Source organism: Pezoporus flaviventris, unplaced genomic scaffold, assembly GCF_033815535.1.
Source record: "Pezoporus flaviventris isolate CSIRO_AGI_PZ_B2104156 unplaced genomic scaffold, CSIRO_AGI_Pfla_v1 ptg000006l, whole genome shotgun sequence".
Taxonomy (NCBI): domain Eukaryota; kingdom Metazoa; phylum Chordata; class Aves; order Psittaciformes; family Psittacidae; genus Pezoporus; species Pezoporus flaviventris.
Genome location: NW_026892554.1, coordinates 832,305 through 857,458, shown reverse-complemented (window position 1 = coordinate 857,458; position 25,154 = coordinate 832,305). Strand labels below are relative to the sequence as shown.

The 25,154-nt window shown below is 48.5% G+C and overlaps 1 protein-coding gene across 3 annotated transcripts in view; it reads right to left on the bottom strand.

The window, feature by feature from the left end:
• The window catches only part of CTDSPL2 (CTD small phosphatase like 2), a 34,756-nt gene extending 16,347 nt beyond the window's left edge, over positions 1-18,409 (bottom strand). Inside the window, exons 1-2 of one of the 3 annotated variants that reach the window (XM_061446514.1) lie at positions 18,182-18,409; positions 634-842 (exon numbers count right to left, since the gene is read on the bottom strand). In XM_061446514.1, the coding sequence (XP_061302498.1) occupies positions 634-819 (186 nt within the window). In that variant the 5' untranslated portion in view covers positions 820-842; positions 18,182-18,409. Of the gene's footprint in view, positions 1-633; positions 843-14,220; positions 14,956-17,357; positions 17,449-18,181 lie in introns of those variants that run through there. The other 2 variants (XM_061446516.1, XM_061446515.1) reach the window with 2 other exon arrangements.
• Between the last annotated feature and the right edge of the window lie 6,745 nt (positions 18,410-25,154).

The window sequence follows — 25,154 nt, the reverse complement described above, 5'->3', positions numbered from 1 at the left end:
CACCCTCCAAACATACATGCAACAGGCTCTAACAGGTGGAAATGGGTAAGGTTGGGGTTTCTGGATGAAGACAGCTGAGATGTAGTGATTTAGCCCTGACAGCGTTTGTTTGACCCACTGAGGGGCAGCATTCACTGTAGTAATACACAGTAGTCACAGCAATGTCAGGATAGTTGAACTTGTGAGGTTTAACCTTTATTGACTGAGGAACTCCTAAACAACTGTGAATCGAATGGCTAAAATACTGAGCAACTTCATGCTTACAGAACTGCTTTTCTGAGTTGCCAATTCTGGCAATTCCCAAGTTTCGGGAATGCTTCAAACAGAACTTAAAATTTTATCTACTGAATTTATCAGTGAACATTTTCACAAAGCAATACCTTGGTGGCAAATCCTGGGCCTTCCTGAGCTCCCTTAAACACACCTACCACTGACTCCTGCAGGCTTTGCAGGTCTGCTTGGTTCGTTTAATACCTGCTACAACCACCACAGGGGCTTGCTGTCTTCTAACTCTTGACAAGGATCTTTTGCTTCCATCACATTAAGAACCATTTCTTATAGCAACGTTTTAAATCAAACCTAACTGAACGTGCCCCAGTGAAACAGCAAAAGCAGCAGCCCACTGGTGCATACCTTGGGTGTGCTTCCTTTGATGAACTTTTTGATGGACGACAGCAGGCCGGTGTCATTCTTGGCGGGCCTGCCTCCACTGACAGGTAAGCTCTCCTCCACCTCCGAGTGTTTCCTCTTTGCCCTCAAAGCACGTGGTGTGTGGATCCGATTCGACTGCTGAGAAGCTTTCCGCGTTCTCAGCCTCATTTTCCTGTGTACCACATGTAAAGCTATAAAAGGAAAAAACACCAGGAATACTTTAGTCATTGAAGAAAAGAACTGAGCTCCAGATCATGAATTCAAAACATTATATAACACTGACAGTGTTCTGATGCACTAAGCTTTTACATCATGTAGATGGCTTAATTTAAATCAAACAGAAGAGCTATTTAAGTTAAAGCATAACACTGGCAGAAGAACAAATGAGTATAATCTGGCTGGGGATACATCTAACCATTAGATCAATGAGGTTTTTGCATAACCCTCCAACCCAAGTAGTAGGAACAAAAATTCTACCTGCTTTTAGGATGAGCATTGTGTGGTAGCTGGTGTCTTCAGCATCAAGTGACTAGACCAAATGACCTAGGCAGCCCTTTCCAGCCCTGTGCTCCTCATAATACTTCATTTTAAGTCTCCACACCAAATTTGGGCTGAGGCATAGATCTATATTCATGTCAAGTGTTCACAGAAGAAGAAATGAAATAAGACCGTGCATTCAGCTTGGTGAGGGTACAGCAGCCCAGCAACAGAACCCACGACTGATCTTCAATACAACTCTATCTGGGGATAAGATCCAACCACAGCAAAACTTGTGCAAGGGTGATATTTATTAAAGCTGAGTAAAGGACCATTCCAGGGAATGTGTCCCATTTATCTCTAACCTTTACCTGGGCTGCTGGTACAGCCAAATATAACTGCTCTTCTGGACCAAGGGACACTTCTCCAGCTGACGAAGCTCACACTCAGGTCAATCTGAATGGGGGCTACTCCTGTGCTTAAAATTATGCACAGACAGGATCGGGAGCAGAAAAAAAGCAGCAGTAAGAAATCCCTGCGAGCTGTACTGCACAGAAACACTGGTAAGCAACTAACAAGCATTTCCCAGCCGAACTCATGGCAAAAAGCATTTTTTTTAAAGGAAAGCATATGCTTATCCTGATGGGAATGGGTATTTGCTTTTCTGAAGTTCATTTAGCAGGCATCTTCCTGCTGAAGAGACAGAATAAATAGTCTGTAACATTTAAAATACAAGCAATGTCACAACAGCTCTTCTGTTCAGGAAAAGGCAATGGTGGCACTGGAATGATTCAGACACACTGGGATAACAGCTTTCAAATGCTGTTCACAGCTAATGAGGAATACAATAACTACTGACACCACTGCTGGAAGGCTTAGAAGAAAAAGGGCTCAAGTGGTATTGTCAGGAGTGAAGTACTGCAGTTACATACAATATTTAACTGCCAGCAAACATGGGATTTCAGTTTTCAGAGGCACATGTGCAGCACTTTCCACCAGCAGATCATACAACAACTGTTTTCAGGGAACGTCAAGTTTCCTAAATGACAAAGCTACAGTGGAAGTGGACTCGTATGTGAGGTTCTTGGAAAGACAACAGAAAACCATAGTCTACATTGATAAAAACTGGTTCTCACAAACTTGTGTCCTCTAGTAACAGAAGCATTAAAACTCTGAGGTCCATGAGAGCATCTTTTCATTATTAATATTTGCACTTTGTTTAAAAGGATCCACTGTCCATGGAGGAAAGTGATGCAGAGAAATAATGAAAATAATCCCAGAGATTTTCATCCAATTTCCTGTCCCTGCTCCTTGCACCCGGAAAATAAAGAGAAACGTTCCTATAGCAAGACGTGAACCAACCCTGCCCGTTATCAGAACGTGCATCTCCACTTTGCTGTCTCACAAAGCGCTGCCAGGTGAAGTTTTAATTAATCACCTGTGGTCTCAAGCCACTCCAACTGCACAAACTACAGTCAGCCCTCTGTGCTGGGAGCAATCTGCAAAGGGGGTGTTACACACAAGGGCAGCAGTCAGAGAGATTGCTCATCCCTGAAATAGTTGTTGAATATATAAACGTGGACACAAGTGAGATTCTTATTTATCTGGTTTATAAACCTCTGTGAGGTGAGAAGAGAGCTGCACTGAATTACTCCAAGTTTTTGAGAGAGGATGAACAACTGCTTCCCATGGGGAATTAGGAGTTAAGGAAATGACACTAAACCGCAGTGGGATTTCCCATTTTCAAAGAAGTAAAGCACACGCATTAAAATGTTACTTACACATTTTGAAAACCTGGAAAACACCCTGCAACGTGACTGTGTGAAACAGCAGGCTTAAAACGCAAGAGGAATATGTAAGACACTCAAAGACAACTGACACCAGTGAGATTCCAGTGTGAGAATGAAACTATTGCTTCATTTGCTATACTGCAAGTTGCCCAATTCTTCTAGAACTGAAGGAACTATCAGGCAGGCACAAGATGAACCAATATAATGTCTGTCAACGGCAAGTATGTATTTATCCAGCAAGGAACCATTCAACTCATCTGTACACTGCTGCCAGAGTTCTTTGGCTCATTTCGCACTCTGGATATCAAGCCTGGGGTTATAAATATCTCTAATGGACTTAGCAACAGTTCCCTACAATCCTGTCAGCGACAGAAGTTTGCTTTCCTGAAGCCTGAGACCTTTGGCATGGATGGGTTTTGACTTACAGCCGTGTTTCTTTCCTGAAAGCAGCACAATGCAGACTAAGACACTTCACATACTCAGCCAAAGCACTCAAGTCTAAACACGCAGGTGATTTCCTTCCCTGGGTTCACTCAGTCTGGGTCTCCCTGCTCACACTATCAGTGTGAGCCCCTGAAGGGCTGTGTGACCACAGACTGCCACAGCCACCCAACGGGGCTGTGCTTGGGTCCTGCACTGGGACAACAGCCCAACAGTCAGTGCATGGGGGGATCGCAGCAAACCACCCCAAATGACTTCTCTTTAGTTCTCTGTCGACAGATTCTCTTTCGGGAGCTTGCGGCTCAAAATCCTCCCTCTGTGAAGCCCTCTAATTCCTCCTCATTGAGAAAAGTTGCTACTGAACTATTATCACAACATCATGAACCTGAAGCCAACTAAATACACGAGCAGCAAATACGCTGACCATTTAAAGACCCAGCTGATGTTTCTGTTCTATATGTGTTAAGCTCTCAAACCCCCTTCCTTCCTGAATTCCTTCTACAGTTCCAGTAAACCCAGAAAGTGGGGGGAAAGAGAACCCTCATTCTTCAAAAGAGAAATACACAGCAAAGAAGGACTAAATGGAATTCTCACTGAACAACGTGTGAGACAGGAAAATAAGGAATGAAGGAGCTGTTAAAAAGCAGCAGCAGAGGAGCTACAGCTGCAGTAAATCCCCATTTTCCTGCATCCCCACACCCCAAGCTGTCAGGCACACCACCCTGTAAGTACTGCTCTTATTGCACGGCATGGGTAGGGTGTACCTACAGGAGAGACATTCCTGTGAATGACTCACTTCTCTAAGAGCATGCCTCCATGAGCTTTTCACTTGGGGAGCTACCCCACCACACGCAGTACTACTGCTTTACCTGCTTTTCCCCAAACCGCTAAAGGAAAATGAGGTGAGGCACATCTAATTACAGGGTTTAAGACTTCTGATACATTGGAACATTGGATGGAAAGGGTGCATTTGTTTTTCTCATCAGTTTCTCTCACACTGCAATGCCCAGGCCTCTCCCAGGCAGAGGCTACAAACCCTCCGTGGACCTTGGAGAAGGTCCCAAGTTCCCCAGCACCACCAAAAGGGATATGCAGAGCTGGAGAGAGCTTGGGCACTCACCCAGCCCGGCTCCACGGGGCTGAGATGGACTCTGAGCTTCTCCTGGGGGGTGAGAGATAAATGGAAGAGGAAAGGATGGAATGTGTAGGACCAGAGGAAACGGCCTCAGGCTGCCCCAGGGCAGGTTTAGATGGAGCTGAGGAACAATTCCTTCCCCAGAGGGTGCTCAGGCACTGGAACAGGCTGCCCAGGGCAGGACTGCAGTCACCATCCCTGCAAGTGCTCACACAGCGTGGGGACGAGGCCTCAGTGCCATGGGGCAGTGGTGGCCTCGGCAGGGCTGGGGGAAAGGTCTTTTCCAACCTGGCTGATTCTACAATGCTATCACATCAGCTCTGCTGGGACCCTCAGCAAGAGAGCTTCTGCTGCTACAGAGGACAATAACCTCCCCTTGTGGACATGGCCTGTGTTGAGGGAGTATGTTTTCCTGCCACCATAGCACACCTCCTTCCCAAGGGATGGAACTACACGGCATAAGGCTCCCTGTGCCCATACATCAGCTTTGGCCATCACGGGGCTGATGACCAGCGAGTGTGAAAAATTCACACTGCAAAACAAAGCATGCTGAAAAATGCTGTGGAATACATCCCATTAACCACCACAATGTTCTTCCTGCATTCCTTCCACAGCATTTCTTGAAACATTTCTTACACAAAGCCAAGAAGGCAGTAAAACTTGTTCTTTTTCGAGATTTTGAGTGAGTGTCAACACGTGCTGCGTATGCTGTAGACAGAGATGGATACGTGCCCAAAACACACAAAGCTGGGAACCATCCCCAAATCTAACAGCATCAGTGACAACTGATGTCTGGCTTTGAATCTGTGAGGTACCAGTGGCAGGTTCAGCATCTCACCATCAACCAGCTCAGATAATGCGGACCTCACTGCTGAGAAACTCTGCTCACTTCTCCCAGGGATTTCAGGACACACAAGCTGGAGCACAGCAGACGGATCCACAGAAAGAGGAGCCAAACCCAAGTATTTCTTCCGTTTCCTTTTAAACAAATAATGCCAGTCATGTTTCATCAGCACATTTCCTTACTGTGACGTGACCCAGATTTCGAGCATGAAGAAACATCCCAACAAGACGATGTGCTCATGGAGCTGGCTCAAGTCCATTCAACACTGGTGATGCTTTCAAGAAACACAAGATCTCATGCTAGTGAAGCCTGAGGCACCATGGAAAATGGACAAGAAGTTGGTAAGCCTTTGCCTGGTGGGGAGGGAGAAATATGGGACAAATGCTAACCCTTGTGTGATGAGATACCTGCCTGGACTCACAACAAAGCCAAGGAAAGCGACTTACAGATAAAGCCTTTCATCCAGACAGGCCCCAAAGTGCTTCACAGACTTCAAGGAAATGCTTGTTGTTAGTTCAGAGATGTTGAGACTTTCCCCCACCCCAGACACTCTTGGCCTTTCTTTAACCAACTTACTCTCCTTCCCTGGAAAACTACAGCAATTTCACGCTACTCCTGCCAACGTATTTTGGTTTTTACAACACACTGGATTACTGGCCACGGCTCGAATCTTTAAGTGTGTTTTTCTGCAACTGTCTGCTAAAGAGACAACTATTAACCAGGAAACCATGATTCGAGGAAGTCTGCAGTACAGTGTAGGTAAGAGCAAAACAAAAAGACAATGACTTCTAGAAAACAGCCGAGCACAGTATGTGCTATTCAGCTGGTGGTGCTTGGTTACGAAATCTGGATAAATGTATAAAGAAACCACAAGGTCCCTCAAAACTGTAGCTGGCAATTACAATGCTGGAAGATGCAATGCAACCCGCACCCCTCACTTTCCATCTTTCATGGAAAGCACCTTCTCTCCTCCTCCCCATCTTTCAGGTTACAGTCATCTCAATCCAAAATAAAGCCATGCTTGAAGCCCCTGGTCTTCAGCGCCTCATGTGAACCCCTGCTCCTCAGGGTGTCTGCCTGGGGCTCACACCCATCCCTCTGCTCTCCCAGAGCTCAAGCACTTCCCCTAAAAGACACACTTTCTAAGAAAGACTTTGCCAAACAACAAAGGAGGCTTTTTATCACTGGCCTTAACAGGAGAAAGCTTTTCTGGTACTTCACTTTCTACCCCTGCAGTCATACTGCTAGACACCATTGTTCTGCCATTGTTTTGCCAGGGAGGCTTTGTTTTGAATATACTGTACTCATTTGGAACCAAAAGTTTATTCCCTCGTGGCCAAGATATTTTTCTCTTTGCAGCTTGTAATTAATTCAGTCTTCTCGCTCTGGGTCTGACTGTTAACCAAGCAAGAGAAATGGAGAGCCAGGTTAGCTGTAGGACAGTTAATGCCAGAGCAGAACCCCAAAACCTGCTGCTGAAGACAGATCCTATTTACAACGAGTGATGTTGCTGAGACAAGAATTTGACATTAGGCACCACCGGACCCTGGCACTCACCAGTAGCTGCGATGGTTTGAGATGGGAGTTTGCAGCCCCCGAGTTTTAGCCGAGAGGGTAACAAATCCCCCCAGAACTACAGTGATCCTGGGCTGGGCTGGAGCAGCTGTCCCCAGGCACATGGGGCACTCCGGACACTTAATCCATGCTGCAGGCACAGAGCAAGCCTATTTTTGGAAGTCATCTCCTTCTTGTTGCAAGCCGTGGTAGAGCCAGGTTGCTAAACACTTCCTGAACAGCCCTTCCAGGATGCTGGCTGACCACAGACAAATCCTAATGACTTACAGGGTTTGACTGTTGTTTAATTGCTGCCCCGCACCAGTTCTCTTTTTAATTGAGAAAAACCCAACTAAACCACCCAACAGCAGTAACAAGCCCCACTGAGTCTGCGTTGGACTGTGGAAGCCACAGAGTAACTGGCATGTTTGTTATGAGAAGCTAGTAATTTTTGCAAGGTCCACACAGAGAAGAGAGCTGCATTTTGCTTAACTGCTCCAGAAACCCTAATCTTGCTGTTCTTCACCTTAATCTCCCTGTGGGATCAGAACCACAATCACATATCCTGCAGGACTCTGTCAGGTTGCTATCTTTTAAAGGCTAGATAAGGCTTTTGGCTGCTCCTTTGGCCTTAGAAACAGCAGAGGGGTTTTATTGTAGGATAAAACCTCTTTAAATGATAATACCATTCTTACTGCCCTGGAAAACAGTTTTCCTTGGTGCACTCTGTAGCTTCAGAACTTTTACAAATAGCTTACACCATGCTCTCTGCCTTGCCTGGGGCTGCTGCCATGCTCCTCTCACACCTGGCTTTCCTGATTTAAAACACAAAACTCAACCAACTCTGCTGTTAAAAGCAGGGAAATGCCATCCCAGCCAAGATTCCCATCAGCCTATCGCACACATTTGAAACTCACCCTTTCCCATGAAGGTGCTACTTTAACCCTGACACATTCATTGCCCTTTCTGGCCTGTTCCTCACACGGAGAACTTCATTCTTACAAACTGCAGTCTCTGAGATGAATGTGCTCATTTGTGCACATACACAAGTTAAAACTGATATGAAAACAAGTGCTCAGGTTTTAAGAGCTTTACCAGTGAGGGATGGCATGTTTTTACATACAACCTTAAAAACACAATATTGAGACATTAGGAACTTGAATCACATTGTGTTTCAATGAGCTGAAGACCTGTCTGATGATCCCATCCCAACGAGGCTATTTTACACACCTTATTTTCTTTCATTATTCTTTTCCCTATTATAATTTGGGTGAAAAATCCACAAGAAGAAAACAAACCTCAGTGACTACTCAGTGGGAAGCGATGGGAAGTTTCAATATGCCAATATTACAAAGTGTAACAAGCACAAGCCACTGACAGCAGCAGAAGTCCTGTACCCAGAACCGATCCGCATCCACACTATAATCTTCCATTCTTTGATGCTACCCTGAATTCTGCTTCTTTATTTCCCTAGGTAATTGCTTCCACTTTGGTCTAACATACCTCTGCCACTTTGACATGCCTGAGGTGTAATGAAATAACTTTATGGCTGTAGAGCAGCAGATATGGCTCTGGAAGCAAACAGGGAACTGCTCTGTTGAGCAAGAAGACAGTTTGCCTCATGCCTTCCATTGGAAAGCTGCATCTGAGCAAAAGTTAGGAGCTACAGAACTATTGATGTGACTGTCAGTGATGCCTTGTGGTGCAGGTTTACATCCTTAAGAGGAAACATGCACGCATCTGTCACACTAGTAAAGCTGAATGGAACAGAGGCGGCTGGAGCTTCCGTCTCCACGCTCAACCCTTAACCTGTATCTACAGATTTTAAAGCAGAGAAATGTGCAAGAACCAGAAGTGCTGATACCACCCATAAACCTACACAGTTGCTGGGTTTTTCTTCCAACCATTCCCTGGTATGAGGAGGAAACCTGCCCTCCCCATCAGGGATCCCACAGAACATGAGGGCCCAGCCATGTTCCACAGCAATGCCAGTCTGTTTGACAGTGGTTCACTCATTCCATTCCGAAGCAGTTACACTAATTTGGAAGAGTTTTCCAGATACTGAGGAGAGCTAATTTATCTTAAATAGCAAATACTTGGAAGCAAGTTAGCTGTCACCCATGTGCCACATGCCAGATACGATGATACGCCCAACACTTTTCATTAGAAGCACTGCAGAAACAATTTAGCAAAATCATGGCAAAGTATTTTTGATATTTAGAAGTGTTCTAATGAAAACAGCAGGAATGGAGCCCTCCCTCCCCTGCACCCCCTCCAGCTCAGGGGGTACTTTTTCCCTGTGCATTGTGGCCCGGCAGAAGGAAGGGAAAGGCAGTTCAAGGAGCCAGCCATCCAGTTCTGCACTGACTTTGCTGCCTTTCAGAGCGCAGCTGAGACAGGAGCTGTCACTGTGCATGGCACAGGGGGCTCATCTCCTGTCCCCACTCAGCTCTCACCCCATGGCAGGGCTTGCTGCTGCCAGGCTGCAGCTCTGGCACAGCCCAAGCCCATCTAAACACCACCATAGCCCTGCACCCTGCCTGAGGCCATGCTGGCACTCGGGACCCTCCATTTAGCCATATTTTTAGGCCAGCTTAGTAAAGTGCAATGTTCCAGCACAGGAACAAGAGGTGGAACACAGCTCCTGGCAGGAGGAAGGACAGCCACAGCAGTAAACCAGCAAGGCCATGGCATGGGGGTGACGAGCTGCACCACAGCCTCCCGTGGCTAACTGCAGAACTTAACACAAGTGCTCAGTGCTCAGCTCTCTGGCACAGTCAGATGGTATTGCTGGCACAGGGCTCTCCTGGATGGGGCTCAGAGCAGCTCACAGCAATACACAGGAGAGAGCTGCAGGACAGAGGAGGTCCCCCTGCTTAGAGCTTCACCAGGAGGATACAACCTGTGTCACTGTGTGCTCCCCAGGCCAAGGAGCACATCCTGGCCTGTACCACGGACTGGTCAGTGGGACTGTAGCAGCCTGACTGCTCCAGGCTGCTTTGGAAGCACAGCCTCATCCGCTTCACTATCAGCATGAGGCTGGGCTTGTGCTGATGCGATCACTGAAACTATTCAGGTTTCAAGTTTTCCTTTTCCAGCACGTTATTTTAACTAAGGCTATCCATCACAGATTTTTTAAGCAACAGTATTTTATGCCATGGGTTTCATTTGCTTATTGTGCTCTTTGATGGGCTGCATTCTTTAGCATTAACATGAACAAGCTTTTTCTGTTACAGTTGATTTTTTACAGCCTTGTTTCTAGAGAAAATAAGGCTTATACAACAGCTCTGTCCATAAGTGTGTGCCAGTCCTCCCCTGGGAAACGTGGAACCCACTGACCGACACCAACCAATTTCACAGGAGGGAAATCTCAAACTAAGTTCCTCCAAGTTCAAGGAAAATCAGAAGCTCTGTAGGTAGGTCAGACCCTTTTAACACGTCCAAAAAGCAACAAAGGGCCCCAGCCCAGCCCTTCCCCACATCCTCTCTGGCTACACTTCCTAGCCTACCTCCAAAGGCCAGCTCCCAGCAGAGCCTGGGCAGTGGAGGAACAACCACACACCCACTCCCAGAACAGCCATCAGCTAAGCCAGTGCAGGCACTGCAGGAGGGGCTCCAGGGGAGGTGGGGGTACCCAAAACACTGCAGCCAGGGTACTCAGCAGAATTACAGGAGAGGAGGGGCTGGAAGGCAGAGGAATGGAGCCTGTGCAACAGGCTGTGCTAACTCTGCTGTTCAAGAAACAATATCAAACAAGCTGGAATATTTTAGCTTGTGACTATTTTATTAACAAGGTATTGATGATGCAACGTGACAATAACTCAAAAGCAGAGTTTGAAGAAAAATGCTGAGCACACCATTCATGTAGAAGGTTAACATCTTTTGCCCCTGTCCACTACAGGGGTCAAAACTCCCAACCACATTTCAAAACCTGTACATAAAGTGTGTGTGGGGAATCATTCTCATCCTTTCAGCTTCACCTATGTTATAACACAGAAATTAGTTTTCTAAACTCTCTGAACACAGAGGATAAACCAAGTCCATCCTGATTAAACAAGCACCTATCTCAAACCAAGTTAGCTCAGCAGCCTGTGGGCAGACCCCGATGAGGAGTGTCCATCTATCCTCATGGAGAAGAGCAGAGCTGAGCTATGAACTCACGTAACAGATGAAAAGGCATCTGCTCAGACATCCAGGAAACTCTGCACAGATTCACGGAATCTGATTCTATCCTGGGATGGTTGACTGAAGGCTTTTAGCCATCTTTTACACCCCCTCTTCGCATCAGATTTATCTCCTCTTCCATTACCGCCATGTGCTTCTCCGTTCACAAGGAGCTTAACACAAACAAAAACTTTAGAAGTGGCGAGGCATCTTCTGCCTTCCCATAAAGCAAGGTGATGTTTGACACAAATCTGCACCAATTCTTCAGTTTGGGTCTAGCGTGGGCTTTTGAAACAATTCTTACCATCCTCTTTTACAGTGCTTGGGTGCCCATAACAAAGCAGCTTATCACCTGGAGTGCTCAGACTGAAACTGAACTGGAGCATACACATCAACCACTGAAGCACACAGGACCAGATCACATTAAAGCCTCCAGAAATGCAAACAACATGGACATCAGGTCCTCGGCACCAACAGACGCATTCTATGGGCCCATTCCTCCCACACCACAGTACTCGACAATACAGATGAAGACTGACAACGCTCTGAGTAAGCTGATGTAACAGTAGTGGGTTCATCAGTGATTACTTTAGTTTAAAAATAAAACTAACCCAGCAAACAAAAAAAGCCCATCCGTTTCCCCCGTGATGCTGACAAAGTCCCAGCTACCTGAGGCACAGAGCTTCCAAACGTCCAGCAAACAGCACATGGACAGCTACAGGCTTGCCTCTAACCTCGCAGTACCTGAGCTAAAAGGGAACAGAAAACACATGAAGAGGAGACAGTACAAAGAGCAATCTGCTTGAATAAACTTCCTACCATTGCAAGCGTGGACCACTGATGACAAGTGGTTATTTTCTAGTCTTAAGCTATTCTATGGTTTGGAACCCTATTACATTAACTGACTCAGGACCTTTGAGGGTGAACATTATCAAACATTTTCCAGGTACATAATAAACCCAGCTTGTATCAAAAGAGAATCACCTTCAAGTAAGTCCAAGAGGGTAATTAAACATGACACCTCTTCACCTGATCTGTATGTACAGAGCCCATTTCTCCAACTGAGCTTTCAAAGACTTTTCTCTTAAGAGTGCTAGTAAGCTTTCCAGTCCCCAGGAACATAAAATTAAATAACTCTACATCCAGTAGCTACAGCTGCTTGAGTATCACTGCAGCTACACTGAAGTCTTCAAAAGCTTCTTCTAAATCTATATTTTTAAGTATTAAAAGTATCAAATTTCCATTATGTTTCTTGTTTTCTTCTTTAATATTCCTCAGTTCTGTCTTGATATGCAAAATGCACCAGCTTTCCCAAGTGTATTTAAAGTGATTTAATTACAACTACTTGGTCTTGATGAGAGTTTAAGGTGTCAAATAAATTGAGCTAGGTAATTCAATCAAACATCCTATATTTAAATCTAGCTACACCAAGCCCACAAGTCAAATATTAAAGTACCTTTAATGTTCTCACAGATATTTCTGCTATCTGTACCTCCCACCCCTCACCCAAAAACATACCTTAAACCTTCAGTCCATACTAAGCTTCCCTTTAGCAAACACAGAAATATAATCACTGCCCATGTAACTACTAATAGCTAACTTGCTCTTACACTCCTAATTTATTTCTTAACTGCTAACAGATGCTCTTCTTCATCATTTCTCAGGCACAGACAGACACAGATACAGGACTGCAGCACAGCCACACATTCAAGAGAACAAGCTGAGCCCTCATCTACAGGATTTATCTCCCCCCAGGTGATGGATTTGACTCAGGTGACCAGGCATGGCACCACAGCCCAAAGGCATTATTTCAGATAAAAGGAAGCCTGCTGCACCTAAATGAGCTCCCCCAGGACAGTAAAGTGAGAGAAGTACCTAGGAAAGGGAGAAACAAGAAGCAACTCGGGTAGTGTTATCTCTTTTGAAAAGGGTACTGGGAAATGAATTGAGGACAAAGGAGACCACGGAACCTTCAGAGCCAGCCCACTCCTTCCTGAAACAGTGAATACTTCAAAAACACCAGATATAAGACATAAACTACAGAAGAAAGAGCCTAGAGGAAACTACAGTGGATGAGGATCCCACCACAGGGGTAAGAAATAAGTTCACCTGTATTAGACCGTCTGTCCCAGCATCTTCAGCCCCCAGGTACCAAGCAGGAAATACTGAGTGTTTCTGAAGCTCTATCTAGACTGAGGAAATCTACATTGGACTGTGTCTAAACCAAATGCTGCCTGTTAGAAATGTGAAAGGAAGGGGGCAATACTGGTTTTCCCTAGTCACCCACAGCTAGGGCTGCAAGCCTCCCAGTGCATGTAAGTACAACTCGTGCTGCCCAAAGGAACCCCTCTGTGTAGGGGTTTTACCACTAGCTAGGCTGGTATGGCTGTGCCAGGGAAGTCCTTGTGGGATAGTCTAATCCTTAGATTGAATTACCTGCCTTCTGCTAATTAGCACCTTCTAAAATACAGGGTGAATCAAAGCAATCATGTTTAGAATGGCCTCAAGTAAACAGTTATGATTTACACTGAATCAGTGCAGCTGAAGCTTCCAACAACTGCTCTGATTTGATGGGAGTTCCTGTTCATTTATTAACGTAAATTAGCTATTCCTAAACGTAGCCTAAACAAGGACAGGTTCCTTTCCTTGCATATGAGGCTTCAAGGATGCCAATGTGCCCTGCAGTATCACCTTCTGAGCCTCACGCTGCCGATAATGACACTCCTGCTGTGCTGCCACTGCGTGTGGTTGTGTATATAAAATAAAGTAATTTATTTATAGGTAAATTCTAATCCAAACGTCTTCCAGTCAGATTTTTTTTTTTCTCCTTCTAACACTTGGCACTTCGGCAATAAATAGCAGGATCCACTTTTTAGCATTGTACTACTTTAAGCATGCACACCTTATTTTCCAGAGGCAGTGAACAGCCCCTTCTAGTTAACCTTACTTTCATTATAATGTTATACTTGCATTTGGAATTCATATTTATTGTAGTGGTGTAACTTTAAGTGTTTTATGTCTTCTAACCAGACTCCTCACCCAACAGAAAGAAGCTCTGACTGCACACAGGATTTGGGCACCCTCCAGTATCCACCCTCTTACACATGCACCTCAGGCATCCCCACCCCGCAGTGGGCTGAGCACCCTCATTGCACTGAACTCACCAGCTAGCCAGCTGCCCTTCAGGGTCTTTCTTAGCCAGGTGCATGGTGCTCTGATGGGGTTGAGCTCTCAAACATTTCCCCACGGGGAGGTGGATTTCTTATGTCACAATAGAGCAGAACCCAATGTGGCTGCTGGATTAAGCCTGTCCTCCAGCGGCTGCCCATCCTCTCCCCTTGCCCACAGACCACAGCATCACCACAAATACTGACCCATCATGCAGTGAAACTGAGGCAATGAGGACCAATATGTGATCACACAGCTGGTGGGGCTGGCAGTGGTGACACTCAACTTGCTTGCACCAGATTGTCCTGATAAGTATTTTCCTGGGATCACGAGGTGCAATGAAAGAACTTCTCTGTAGTGAAGAGGACCTTCAGTTACTAATCAAAGTAATTACTGAAACCGATCTGATTGGGAAGTCATCTATTTACACCAAGTTACGACTGCCAACTGGGAAGCCACTATCCAGCCCCTGAGACTGATTGCTTTAGATGTGGATGATTTCACACTTAATTTTTCAAGTGCTATTGAAAATGTCTTCATCTGTGAATGTAAAATATTTATTTTTCTAGAACACTAAATAATGGCCATGGAGGCAGCTCAGCCTGCAAACAGCACGCTGCATTGGCTGCAGGGTACCTCGCGCTATGGGAGCTTCTCCTCTGAACAACCAGAAGAGATGCACCACACTGCACTCAACTCTGCACTTGAGCAAATTAACCCGTGTTCATTTGGGTCTGACACCACCAAACCCTCTCCCTGAGACAGCTCCTCTTTTAAACGAGCCTGGAAAGAGCTTACAGCTCCCTTACAGGAGCAGCAGTGTGGTTCAATTTAAACAGTCTGGCTCTAAACACTGCAATCCGGGATTGATGCATCAGCTGGGCACTTCAGGTGGGTATGTGCATTTCCTGAAGACTTAACTGGGATCTATAAACATCAAAGGAACTTTTCATATGCAAGAGATGGAAAACAAGCTCCCATTTAAAATTTACAAGAGGTTGGTGCCAGCACTTAGTGGTAATGGAAGCTGCCAGCAAATGAAAGAATTTCATTCAGACTTCGTCCTTTACTTTCTGGGCTAATAGGAGTAAGAACCATCATATCTGATCTAGTCACAGTAATGAATCAGAAAGGCACTTGACAGAGAGGAATGTTCCTGAGAAAGTATGGAATAAGGATGCAGTGGCAGGGGAAGTGTGTGTGTGTGGAGGGGGAGCCTTTGAATCTGGGATGATCTTAATAGTCCTATGGGGACATGATCCAAGTCAAAAACCATCACAGATAGAACTGGCTCCCCTGCGGGGACGAGGCTGAAACCACACGGATGGGGAAGGACTTGCACGGGGTTTGAACAGGGAAAGCTGCAAACCCATACCCTACCGACTGGCTCCAGCTGGGATCTTGCAGCTATGACAATGATGTCTTGGAACTTCCAGATACTCCTTCAAAAGGGCAAGAAATCACAAGCTCCTGTCGGAGCACACGTGTGTCTAGAAATGCACATGAATTCTGAACTTCTGGTGAATTCCAGCCCTACTCCACACATCCTGCTTTTACGGACTCCTGGAATGGTGGAGGTTGGAAGGGAACTCAGGAGGTCACCTCAACCCCCCCTGCTCGAGCTTTCCTGGCGAGCTCTTGCCAAAATAATTCTGTTTGACTGTCAGTACCTGTTCTTACAAAAATAGGTGACCATTCCAAGTTATTATTCCACTTATACCTATGGAAAAAGCTTCTTCCACAGGAATGAAATATTTGCATAGAAAACGTGATTCTCAAAGTCTCCTGCAAGCACTGTTTTTGCTGGTGTCGACCTCGGCAGCACAACAAGCGATCAAAGAAAAGAAAAGGCAGTACAGCATGGAAAAACTCCATAAGATGAAGACTACGTTTCCTTTTGAATTCAGCAGGCTCTTTTCTTTTTAACTGCTTAACGCTCCTCAGCCCTCAGCAGTGGTCACATCAGCGTGGAGTTATCAGCACTTGTGGTGGAAGTCTGAAGGTGGAAAACTACTTTTAAATGATGAAAACCCAAGTCCAGCTCCAGCATTTGTGGGGTGTTTCCACGGGTGGAGAAGTGATCCAACTGTGCCATTAAATCTCCGGGACACACTGACAAGGGAATTTGTTCGCTAACTACAGAACTTTCTCAAAGGAAGCAGGAATGTCAGCTTCAGTGCGTACTCCACCAACTGGAACAGGATCAAGTCTTAACTAAGTTCCACACAATGTTTTCAGGGGAAAAGTGGAGAATGTTTTATGGAATTTAAGTTGGGATTTGGCCTGCGTCCTAGAACATATATCTTGTTATGGAAACTGCTGAAACACTTTCAAGTGGGCAAGCCACAAGTGTCCTTGGAGCTATCCAGTCAACTGGAAGTCACACAGGCAAACCCTCCTCAAGCAGAAAAGCTTGAAATTGGAAGGGGGGAGTGAGGGAGAGGCAAATAATCTTGGAAACTTATCTGTTAAACAGAACGGTTCGCTTGTGCCTACAGCATGAAGTAGTTACAACTTGTTTTCTCCTATTGTCACAGATCCAATATGTTACTCCAGCTAAATCATAATCTCTTCCTGCCTCGGTTCATCCATGTGTAAACCTGGTTCGCTAACTGTTACCTTAATGTGTCATGGGGCTTAATTAATAACACTTAGGTCTTTTAAGCCCTCTACAAACATTAACTACTTTGTATAACAACTCTCTGAGGTATTATTATCCCCATTTTACTGATGGAGAAATGGCAAAAGAGGCTGCGACTCGTCGAAGGCAACAGAGGAATAGTTACACTTAGAGATCCTCTTCACAGACTAATGTATTGGAACAGTGGAAACTTATCAAGAAAGGCAAAGGCAATAACTACAATCTCAAAATTACTCTGAGAAGTGCATCACAAGCAACTGAAGACGATGAAAAACCCCACCAGACACAACAGGCTTGGGATCAGAGCAAGTGCTACAACCATCATCACGGAGGAAGAAATAGCCTAGGCTGAAGCTCACCAGAACAGCCACAAAGAAACACTAAGACCTGTCCTCTCACGCGCTCCCAAGTACCATAAAATCGAGCAACAGGCTGCACAGTCCTCCTTAGCAAGCGAGCAGACAATCAATGCGGCATGCAACATGCCAATACCTTACGCCGCGTTCCCGGTGCTGACAGGGAAGCCAATACCGGGCTGAGATGGCGGTGGTCCCGCACGTTACCGGCACAGCACGGCCGCCGGCCCCACCTCACGAGTGACAGCACGCGAAGTTGGTGTCCGCCGCCCGGGGTCTCTGCCCGGGCAGCCCGCGGCGTCGCGCCGGTGCCCGGCATCCGCCCGGGAGGCAGCGGGGCGGCAGCCGCCCCCCCCGGAGCCGCTGACAGGCGCGTCCAGCGCTGCCGCCAGCAACAGGCGCGTCCTGCGCGCTCGCTCCGCGGAGCCGGGCTCGGCCCGCCCGTGCGCAGCAGGGGCCGGGATGGAGCCCGCGGAGCTACGCCCCCTGAGCCAGCCCGACCCGGCCCGGACGCGCCCCCGGCGCACACAACGCAGCCCCCGCGGCGAGGAATGGGACGGGGCGGCGGGACGGGACGGGGGGCGGCCGGGAGGCGGAGGCGCTCCGCAGGCCTCGGCCTAGAGGGGGAGGCGGGGGGTGTCGGCGCGGGGGTGACAGCCGAGCCGCCCGCTCCTCCGGAGGCAGGGGGCTGGCCCGGGCGGGCTGCGCCGCCGCTCCGGCGCGGCCGGGGCTGTCCGGCCTCCGCGGCCGGCGCGGGGAGGTTGAGCGGGCAGGGACGGGGTGTCTCCGCAGGCAGCAGAGCGCCGCGGGAGGACGGCCGGGGCCGCGGGGCGCAGGGGCTCGCCGCGGGGCAGGCCCTGAGGGGAGGCTCCCGCCGGTCACTCCGTAGCGGCCACCCCTCGCCCTCCCACCTGATCCCGGGCTGGGACCCCGCGCTGCCCGAGCCGCCGCGTCGCTTACCTGCGGGTGCGGGGTGCCGGGGAGCAGGGCCCCGGTGTCCGGGCTCCCGGCGGCAGGGCCGGGCCGCGCGGGCTCCGCTCTGTTTACACCGCCGCCGGGGCTCCGCGCTCCGCCGCCGCTCAGCAGCCAGTCGCCATTTCCCGCCTACCGACCTGCTACACCGCACGGAGGGACCCGGATGGGGAGAGGGGCCGCCGCGCAGGCGCAGCCCGGCCGGGGGCGGGGGGCCCGGGGACGGCGGCGCCGGGGCAGGCCGGGAAGGAGGGAAGCCGGGGCCTGGCGCGGGGAGCGGCGCCCCGAGGCGGCGGGCGGGCCGGCGGGGCTGCAGGAGAGGGCCCGGCCGCCTGTTCCCCGGGCCGGGAGCCGCCGCCGGGGCCGGGAGGCTGCGCTTCGGGCGCCGGGACCCAGGGTACCTCACACGGCGCAGCAGCGGCCGCCTCGCTCTGTTGGCGCCGGGCCGAGCCGCCCGCCCGCGGCCCCTGAGGTGAGGCGAGGGGCGAGCGCTGCGGGGCCCCGCGGAGCACGGGGAGGGGGGACGCGGGCGGCCGCGCAGTGAGGTGCGGGGGGCGGCCGCGCTCCCGCTGGGCGCCCCAGGGGAGGGGAAGCCGCCGCTGGCGGCCCCCGGGAGGGAGCGTTCCCCGGAGGGGCGGCGCGGCTGCGGCCGGGAGGAGCTTCCCTGCGCTCCCCGGGGAGGAAGCGGCGCGGCGGGAAGCGGTGGGAGGGGTGGTCGCGGCCGCTGCAGCCGGAGGGGCGGGCGGCCCCGGGGGAGGCAGCCCCCGGTCAGGGGCCGCTTCCCTCCCTTCCCCGGCCGGCCCGGCCTTCCCTCGGGGCTGGTTCCCGGCCGGAGCTGCCGCTGGCGTTCCGGGCTCATGAGGCTTCATCTCTTCCAAGCGCAGGCAGCGCTGGTTCTGCGGTTTGAGCGGCTGTTGGAAGCCCCAGCGGGGCGTAGTGTGAAGTTCTAGTTCCACTTTCTCTTTGTTCTGTTGTGTTGTTTAGGCAGCCTTTTCCGTGTGAAGTGTCGAGGATGCTGCGGGCTTTAGCGGTTGAATGACTTAATGAAGTAGCTTGACCGTCTCATTCAGCGAAGTTTTAAGAGGATGTAGCGAGGTTTAGGTGTGTAATGGGAACCCTGCCGAATCTGTAGATTTGATTTTTCTTTCTGTTGGGGATCGCTTTTGTCCATGAAGCTTTTTAAACAGGACTCTTCAGCTCTTAGGTTAAAGCATGTTACATTAGGATAACTCCTCAAGGTGCTGCTCAGAATGGCATGCTTTTACAGAAGTAGCTTGTATCCTCATTCCCTAACTTAGCAGTAGGCAGAACCCCACGCAGGTGCTGCCTGTTTCCTGTTCTAGTACCCGTTGACTCTCTTCTTAGCTTTTAAACCTGGGTCATATTATGGCAGTCCCAGCTCTGTAATCACTTCAAACATTTATTGGCTTGTTAAACTGAACCACATCTGCAGCTGCAAAGCCAAGATTTGGTTTAGAATTCTAACACAGGACTCTGTATTCTTTAGCAGAAGACATAAAGCTAATTTTACCCCAGCTTCCTAAGGAAAGAGGGAATAAGGAGGCAGTGGAACAGTGCCTTCCTCATTCGGAACAGGCAGCCTTGTTCCATTACAGCAGTGAAGAATTTCTAAGCACACTCATTACCCACAGCATCTGAGTGTTTTTTCTGCGATCAGCTGTGAAAAAGGTGAGTGTGGACATGTTAGACCTGCCCAAAGGGCATCAGTCCTTTCAGAGAAAAGTACGGCGGGATAACTGCGCGATGGCTCGGCTCACGGCATAAACCTAAAAGGACATTCACTGGTGCTTAGGAAGTAGGAGTTCTGAAAACTGGTAGGTGGAAATGCTTCCTCAAAGTGTGTAATTAGAAGGAAAGTGGCTGCCAGGGGAAATCCTTCAGCAGGATCTGAAGTAAGCAGAGCTGTGTGTGAACAACAAACCAGCTGCGTGCATTTATAATGAGAGCCAAAAACCCTTCAGAGGAGAGATTAAAGCCTATGACTGAGGGTTCAGACTCATCTCTGTGGGTACGAGTTGTACTTCTCTGAGATACAGAATATTAAAGCCTACCTTCTGCAGAGGTGTTGTGCTCTCACTGTGTTACCTGGTGCTGAGCTATGTCAGGAAGGGGGCTGGACCAGCAGGGCTGGGAGCCACATGCCAGGTGGGAACATGTGAAATCCTATTGCTGATGGGCAGTGCTGTGAAGGCAAGAGTTCAGAGGGCTGCCTGCTGTAACCCGCTCCCCACACTGGAGCGGGTAGCAGGGGAAGAGCATCAGCTCTTCAGTGTGTGAAACGGCAAAAGGCTGCATAACGCCGTGTCTGCCTGCGGACACAGGAAGCGTTAGAGGCTTGGAGAGTGCACTTGGCTCAGCAGCAGTGGGGTTTCCCCTGGCAGTGGGTTTCACGCTCTCTGTCTGAGGTGTTCTAGGTGTGTATCTTCCTCACTTTACAGAGAAACTGAAGGGAAGGATGTGTAGTTGCCAGGACGTTGGGCACCCCTGAGATGGTGTACCTGGAATGTTCATTGGAAGGGCCACTCACCGAGGTTTTATAATTTCCTCTCACCTTTCCCCCCCCACAAGTCTTGCTGATCCATTGGCTTTGTGTTTATATGCTCATGTAAACTGATGTGCTTTAGAGCAACGTCCCTGTCTCTTGTTGAGATCAAGTGCTGGTGAGTTCACCAGTTTCTCTGGTATTTCAGATACCTGCAGTTAGAGGATGTATTTCATTTCAGGTTCTGGTTTGCCATGCAGTGCTTCACAGCAAGATTCATGCACTGCTGGAGTCCTCTGTGTGTCAGGACCCGTGTGCAGGGATCACATTGTCCCTCCGAGTTCTTTTCCATAAGCTAAAACTCTAAACCTTGCCTTACCTTTTCTTTTTCAGGTGAAAAAGGTTTGATTCCCTGAGTAATGTGGGGGTTAAGACTCTTCCTTTAAGATTTCTCTGGTATCTCCCCATCCTTGTTGCAGGGATGCTTCGCGCTTTGAGTACAGTGGTTCCGTGCAGTTTATTTTGCTAAACTGAAAGCAGCTGTGACAGACTGAGAGCTGTTGTATAAACAAACCAGTTCTTGTCTGGGTTTATATTCCTTAAATTACCTATTCCCGGTATTTGTTGTTTCTTTGCTTATCTGAGGGGAATGAATTTTGTTCACCAGGTAAACAGAGCCCTGTGCCTCCCTGAAATGAGAAGCAACTCCCAGGCTGTGACGGCTGGGATCCAATGTGTCCAGCCAGAGACTCCCTGTTTGCACTGCTGACAATCCTGCTGATGGGAGTCAGGATTCAGATGGCACCATATCCTCCGACAGAAACCAAGGCAAGCACGGCTTTAAGTGAACCTTTATGTGTGTTTGATCTAGCACATGTTTGATCATGAAACAATCCTGTGGGAATAGAAATGAACACCCGCAAGTGGCCAGCTTTAGGAGGTTAAACTGAGGGGTATCCACACTGGGAACCCTAGTGTGGCTGGAGTTTAGTAGAGGCTGAGGCGTTAGAATGTTATGGGGTTTGCACTGGCATGAAGTTCTTGCATAAATACCATCACTCTGTTTCTGGCTGGCCTGAAAATTCCACTGCATTCCAGTCAATAGACATAGACTGGGTGGGTGGGTTTGGGGGGTTTGTTCCTTTGCTTTGGGATTTTTTCCTTTCTATTTTATTTGGTCCAGTGCTATACTAGGGAAATAACTTGGTCTCCCGAGTCCTGGAGTGAGCTGGGAAGCTCTAGCTAGTGCAGAGCAGTGCTGTTTCTCCACAGTGGTGTAATGCACCAATCTCACATTTCCTAGTTAACTGTGGCAAGATGTTTTGATCCTATTCAATATTCTCATCTTTCTCCACCAGGAAAGGTCCCAGGTTACTTAAGGTTTAACTGAAAGTTCCATACTTGGATCCCAGGTTACTTTAAGTTCCGTATGTATCCTGGAGTAAGGACTGCAGGTGACAGCTGGATTTGTGGCATGCTGGAATTCTCCACAATACAGGTAAAGTAGTTATTTGCCAGGTACAGATGTTTTTTCAGAGGCTGGTGTTGAACAGTGAAATGGAATCTGTGACGAATTTGGGACCTCAAGGAACTTATTTCAAGTAAACCAGCATTTTTTGATGCAGCTTTCCTCCAATATGTAAAGAAAACAGTTGTATGAAATATATAGAGCAAAACCTTTTGTACACTCCAGCACTTAAATTCTCTTCCCTTGGGAACATGTAAGAACATTTGGACAGTTCTTAATCACTTTTGTTGATTCACTGCTTTGAGGATGTGCATCCAGCGTTGATGCACACTGTGTTTTGAGTAACACAATGTCAGGAGTTCAGCTGAAACCTGGGCTTTTCTGGTGGCATGTGGAAGTTGAAGGAATTGCTTTTGCTGTGCTCTGTTGGGGGGGTGTAAATCCTTTAGTTGCAGTAAGATCCTCGAAGGAGTGAACTTGTGGAGCGGTGGCAGGCTCTCCACAACCACCAGTTTGCACCACACTTGTTCAGGCAAATCCAGGAGAGCTTGAAGTGAGCAGGGAACAGTTAGGTGTGCAGAGAAGTGCCTGTTTGTGGGTGTACATCAAGTGACAGACAAAGACCTGGCTCCTCTTCCTCTTTTAGCTCTGGTTTGCCCTTGGGCAGGCCACACTGGATGGGGGAGGAGATTCAATGTAGCATGTTATAACTGAGTTTATGCAGAGGGTCTCCTGCGTGTGTCAGTGCTAAGGTGAAGCAGAAGCAGATGGTGACGTGTGTCAGGTGTAGTCAGCCTATTTTCCAGGTGCATCGTGGTGTGATTCACCAAAAACAATGTTCTGTTGCCAAACACTTGCTTAGGAGAGAGCTTTTGTTCTGCAGGCTTTGGGTTTTTCACTGTTGATGGGTTTGGCTGTATGGAAATGTGAAATTATGAGATTTAATAAAGTACACCATTAGCTATTCAGTGTCCATTTCCATCTGGTCACTTTGAAGCAGAATGCTCTTTGCAGCTGCTAAAATCCTGAAGGCTGTGGTTGGGTTTGATCTATTTCACATGGAGCCGGTTTTACCTTTTGCTGGGAGATCACCATCAGCTCCTTTGGGTTTCCAAATGTTTAAACTAAACCAGGCTCAGTGGCAAGCCTTGGCTTCTGTGGGATCCGTGTGACTTTGGGAAAGCCTCAGCAAAGCTGCGTACTGCAAACCACAAGGTGGGACAGCTGGGAGGAGCTGGAGTAAATGGACTCATTTCTCCCTGCAGGTGCCTGCATCCTTCAGCCTCGGCAGCAGCGTCCTTGGCTCGCTGTTGTGTTCTGTCTGTGTTACAGAGATACTTGGAGCCATGTGGCCGTGCCTGTGCTGAGGTTTCCCCCTGGCAGGATGAACCCCTCTGGTTTCACGCTTAACTACATTCGAAGACTGAGTCAAATTATCTAATCATCTTAAGAGGCAAATGGAGTATTTAGCATTATCAGTAGTTAGTTTCCTTCCAATCCTTTTTTGGGGGGGAGAGGAAGGGCCATGGAAGTGGGGAGGAGGTGGGGAAAACTGGCAGAGAGGACATGAAGTGAATTCTGGTTGGTGGGAGGATTTTTCCCCTCCTCAGCAAGCTCAGCCTTTATCAGCTTCAAGTTCCCCATGTACCTCTGAGGTACAGGGGAGGACCTGTGTTTTAAACTGGAACACAGATTTATTCTCTGATTTTCAGCAGCCTGATTGATCTGAGCTGCAATGGAGCAATAAGCTTCCTTGCATAAGCTAAGGAAGCTCGGAGCCCATTTGTATGCTAATGCCTCTTCACATCAGGTTTCTCTTCGGGGCTGGGCATAAACCCAAAGCGCTGCCGGATCAAAACCGACTCAGGAATACGTAGTTTCTTAGTTTAACCTTGGGCAAACCGTTTTGGCACCTCATCATTCATTTACACGGCCTGGGAGTGCTTTTCCAGTACAGCCCTTTGTAATGGGGGTGGCAGGTTTGGTTCTTTATGCAGAGGTGGTTTGCTCCATAGTTTTGCATTTGAAATCCTGAGGAAATGGGACAATTGCAAGAGTTTTCTTGGCCTTTGATATGGTACCAGCTCTGGGTGGTGGAGGAATGTGGTATTTTCCTCAGCCAGGTGCATGTTCATGAGTTTCTGCCTAGTCTGTGCTTTAAGGCTGTACAATGCTGCTGCTCTTTAATTAGAAAATGGGTAGAGATGCTGGTGTTTACATGGACGCAGATAATTCAGTGTGTTCAAAGCAGCTCACCCTGCTGCCACGGGCTGCCCTGGTTGAATATCCCCATTAGCCCCCTGGGTACCAAGGCCGGGGCTGTGCTCCTTGTCCCTCAGAGGACGAGGCTGCTGGCTGTCCTCACACTTCACACCACATGTAACAGCTGTTGAGCCCGTGCAGCTTCCATCCCTCCTTGGTTTGGGCACGTAGGAGCCCGTAGCTCAGGAGCTCCCATGTTCCAGCACCGCAGCAGAGGGCCGGATCTCTGTCTGGAGAAGCCCGTTCCCTTCTGTGTGGTCATGCAACAACTGACATCATTCCAAGTTCTCCAGTGCAGTCACAACCCAGCGGCTGATGCTTCCCCCCTTTTCCTTCAGCTCCAGGTCTGTCGTTGGGAAGTCTCTGAGCTGTTGTGGTGAGGAGCCGTGTTTGATTCCTTGTGTGAACCAGTCCCACCCAACACGGGAGCCAGTTTCATGTCAGAGTCTGGCTGGTGCTTTGGGGGAAGCAGATGTGGAAGTCGCTTGCTCGGGAATGTGGAGAGGTTTTGTGTGCTGCCATTTCCATGGAAACAGGTACGGGCTCGGCACAGGGACCTCAGTCCCATTTATAAACCAAAACCTGACACGTTCAGCACTTTCACTCATGAACACAGCCAGTGGTGCTGAGCAGAGCCTGGCCCTTGGCTGGGTACCCTCATGCGAGTCAGCAGAGCAGTGACTGTTTCAAACTAATGCTTTTAAAGGTGAGGTGGTGTTTGTTCACCC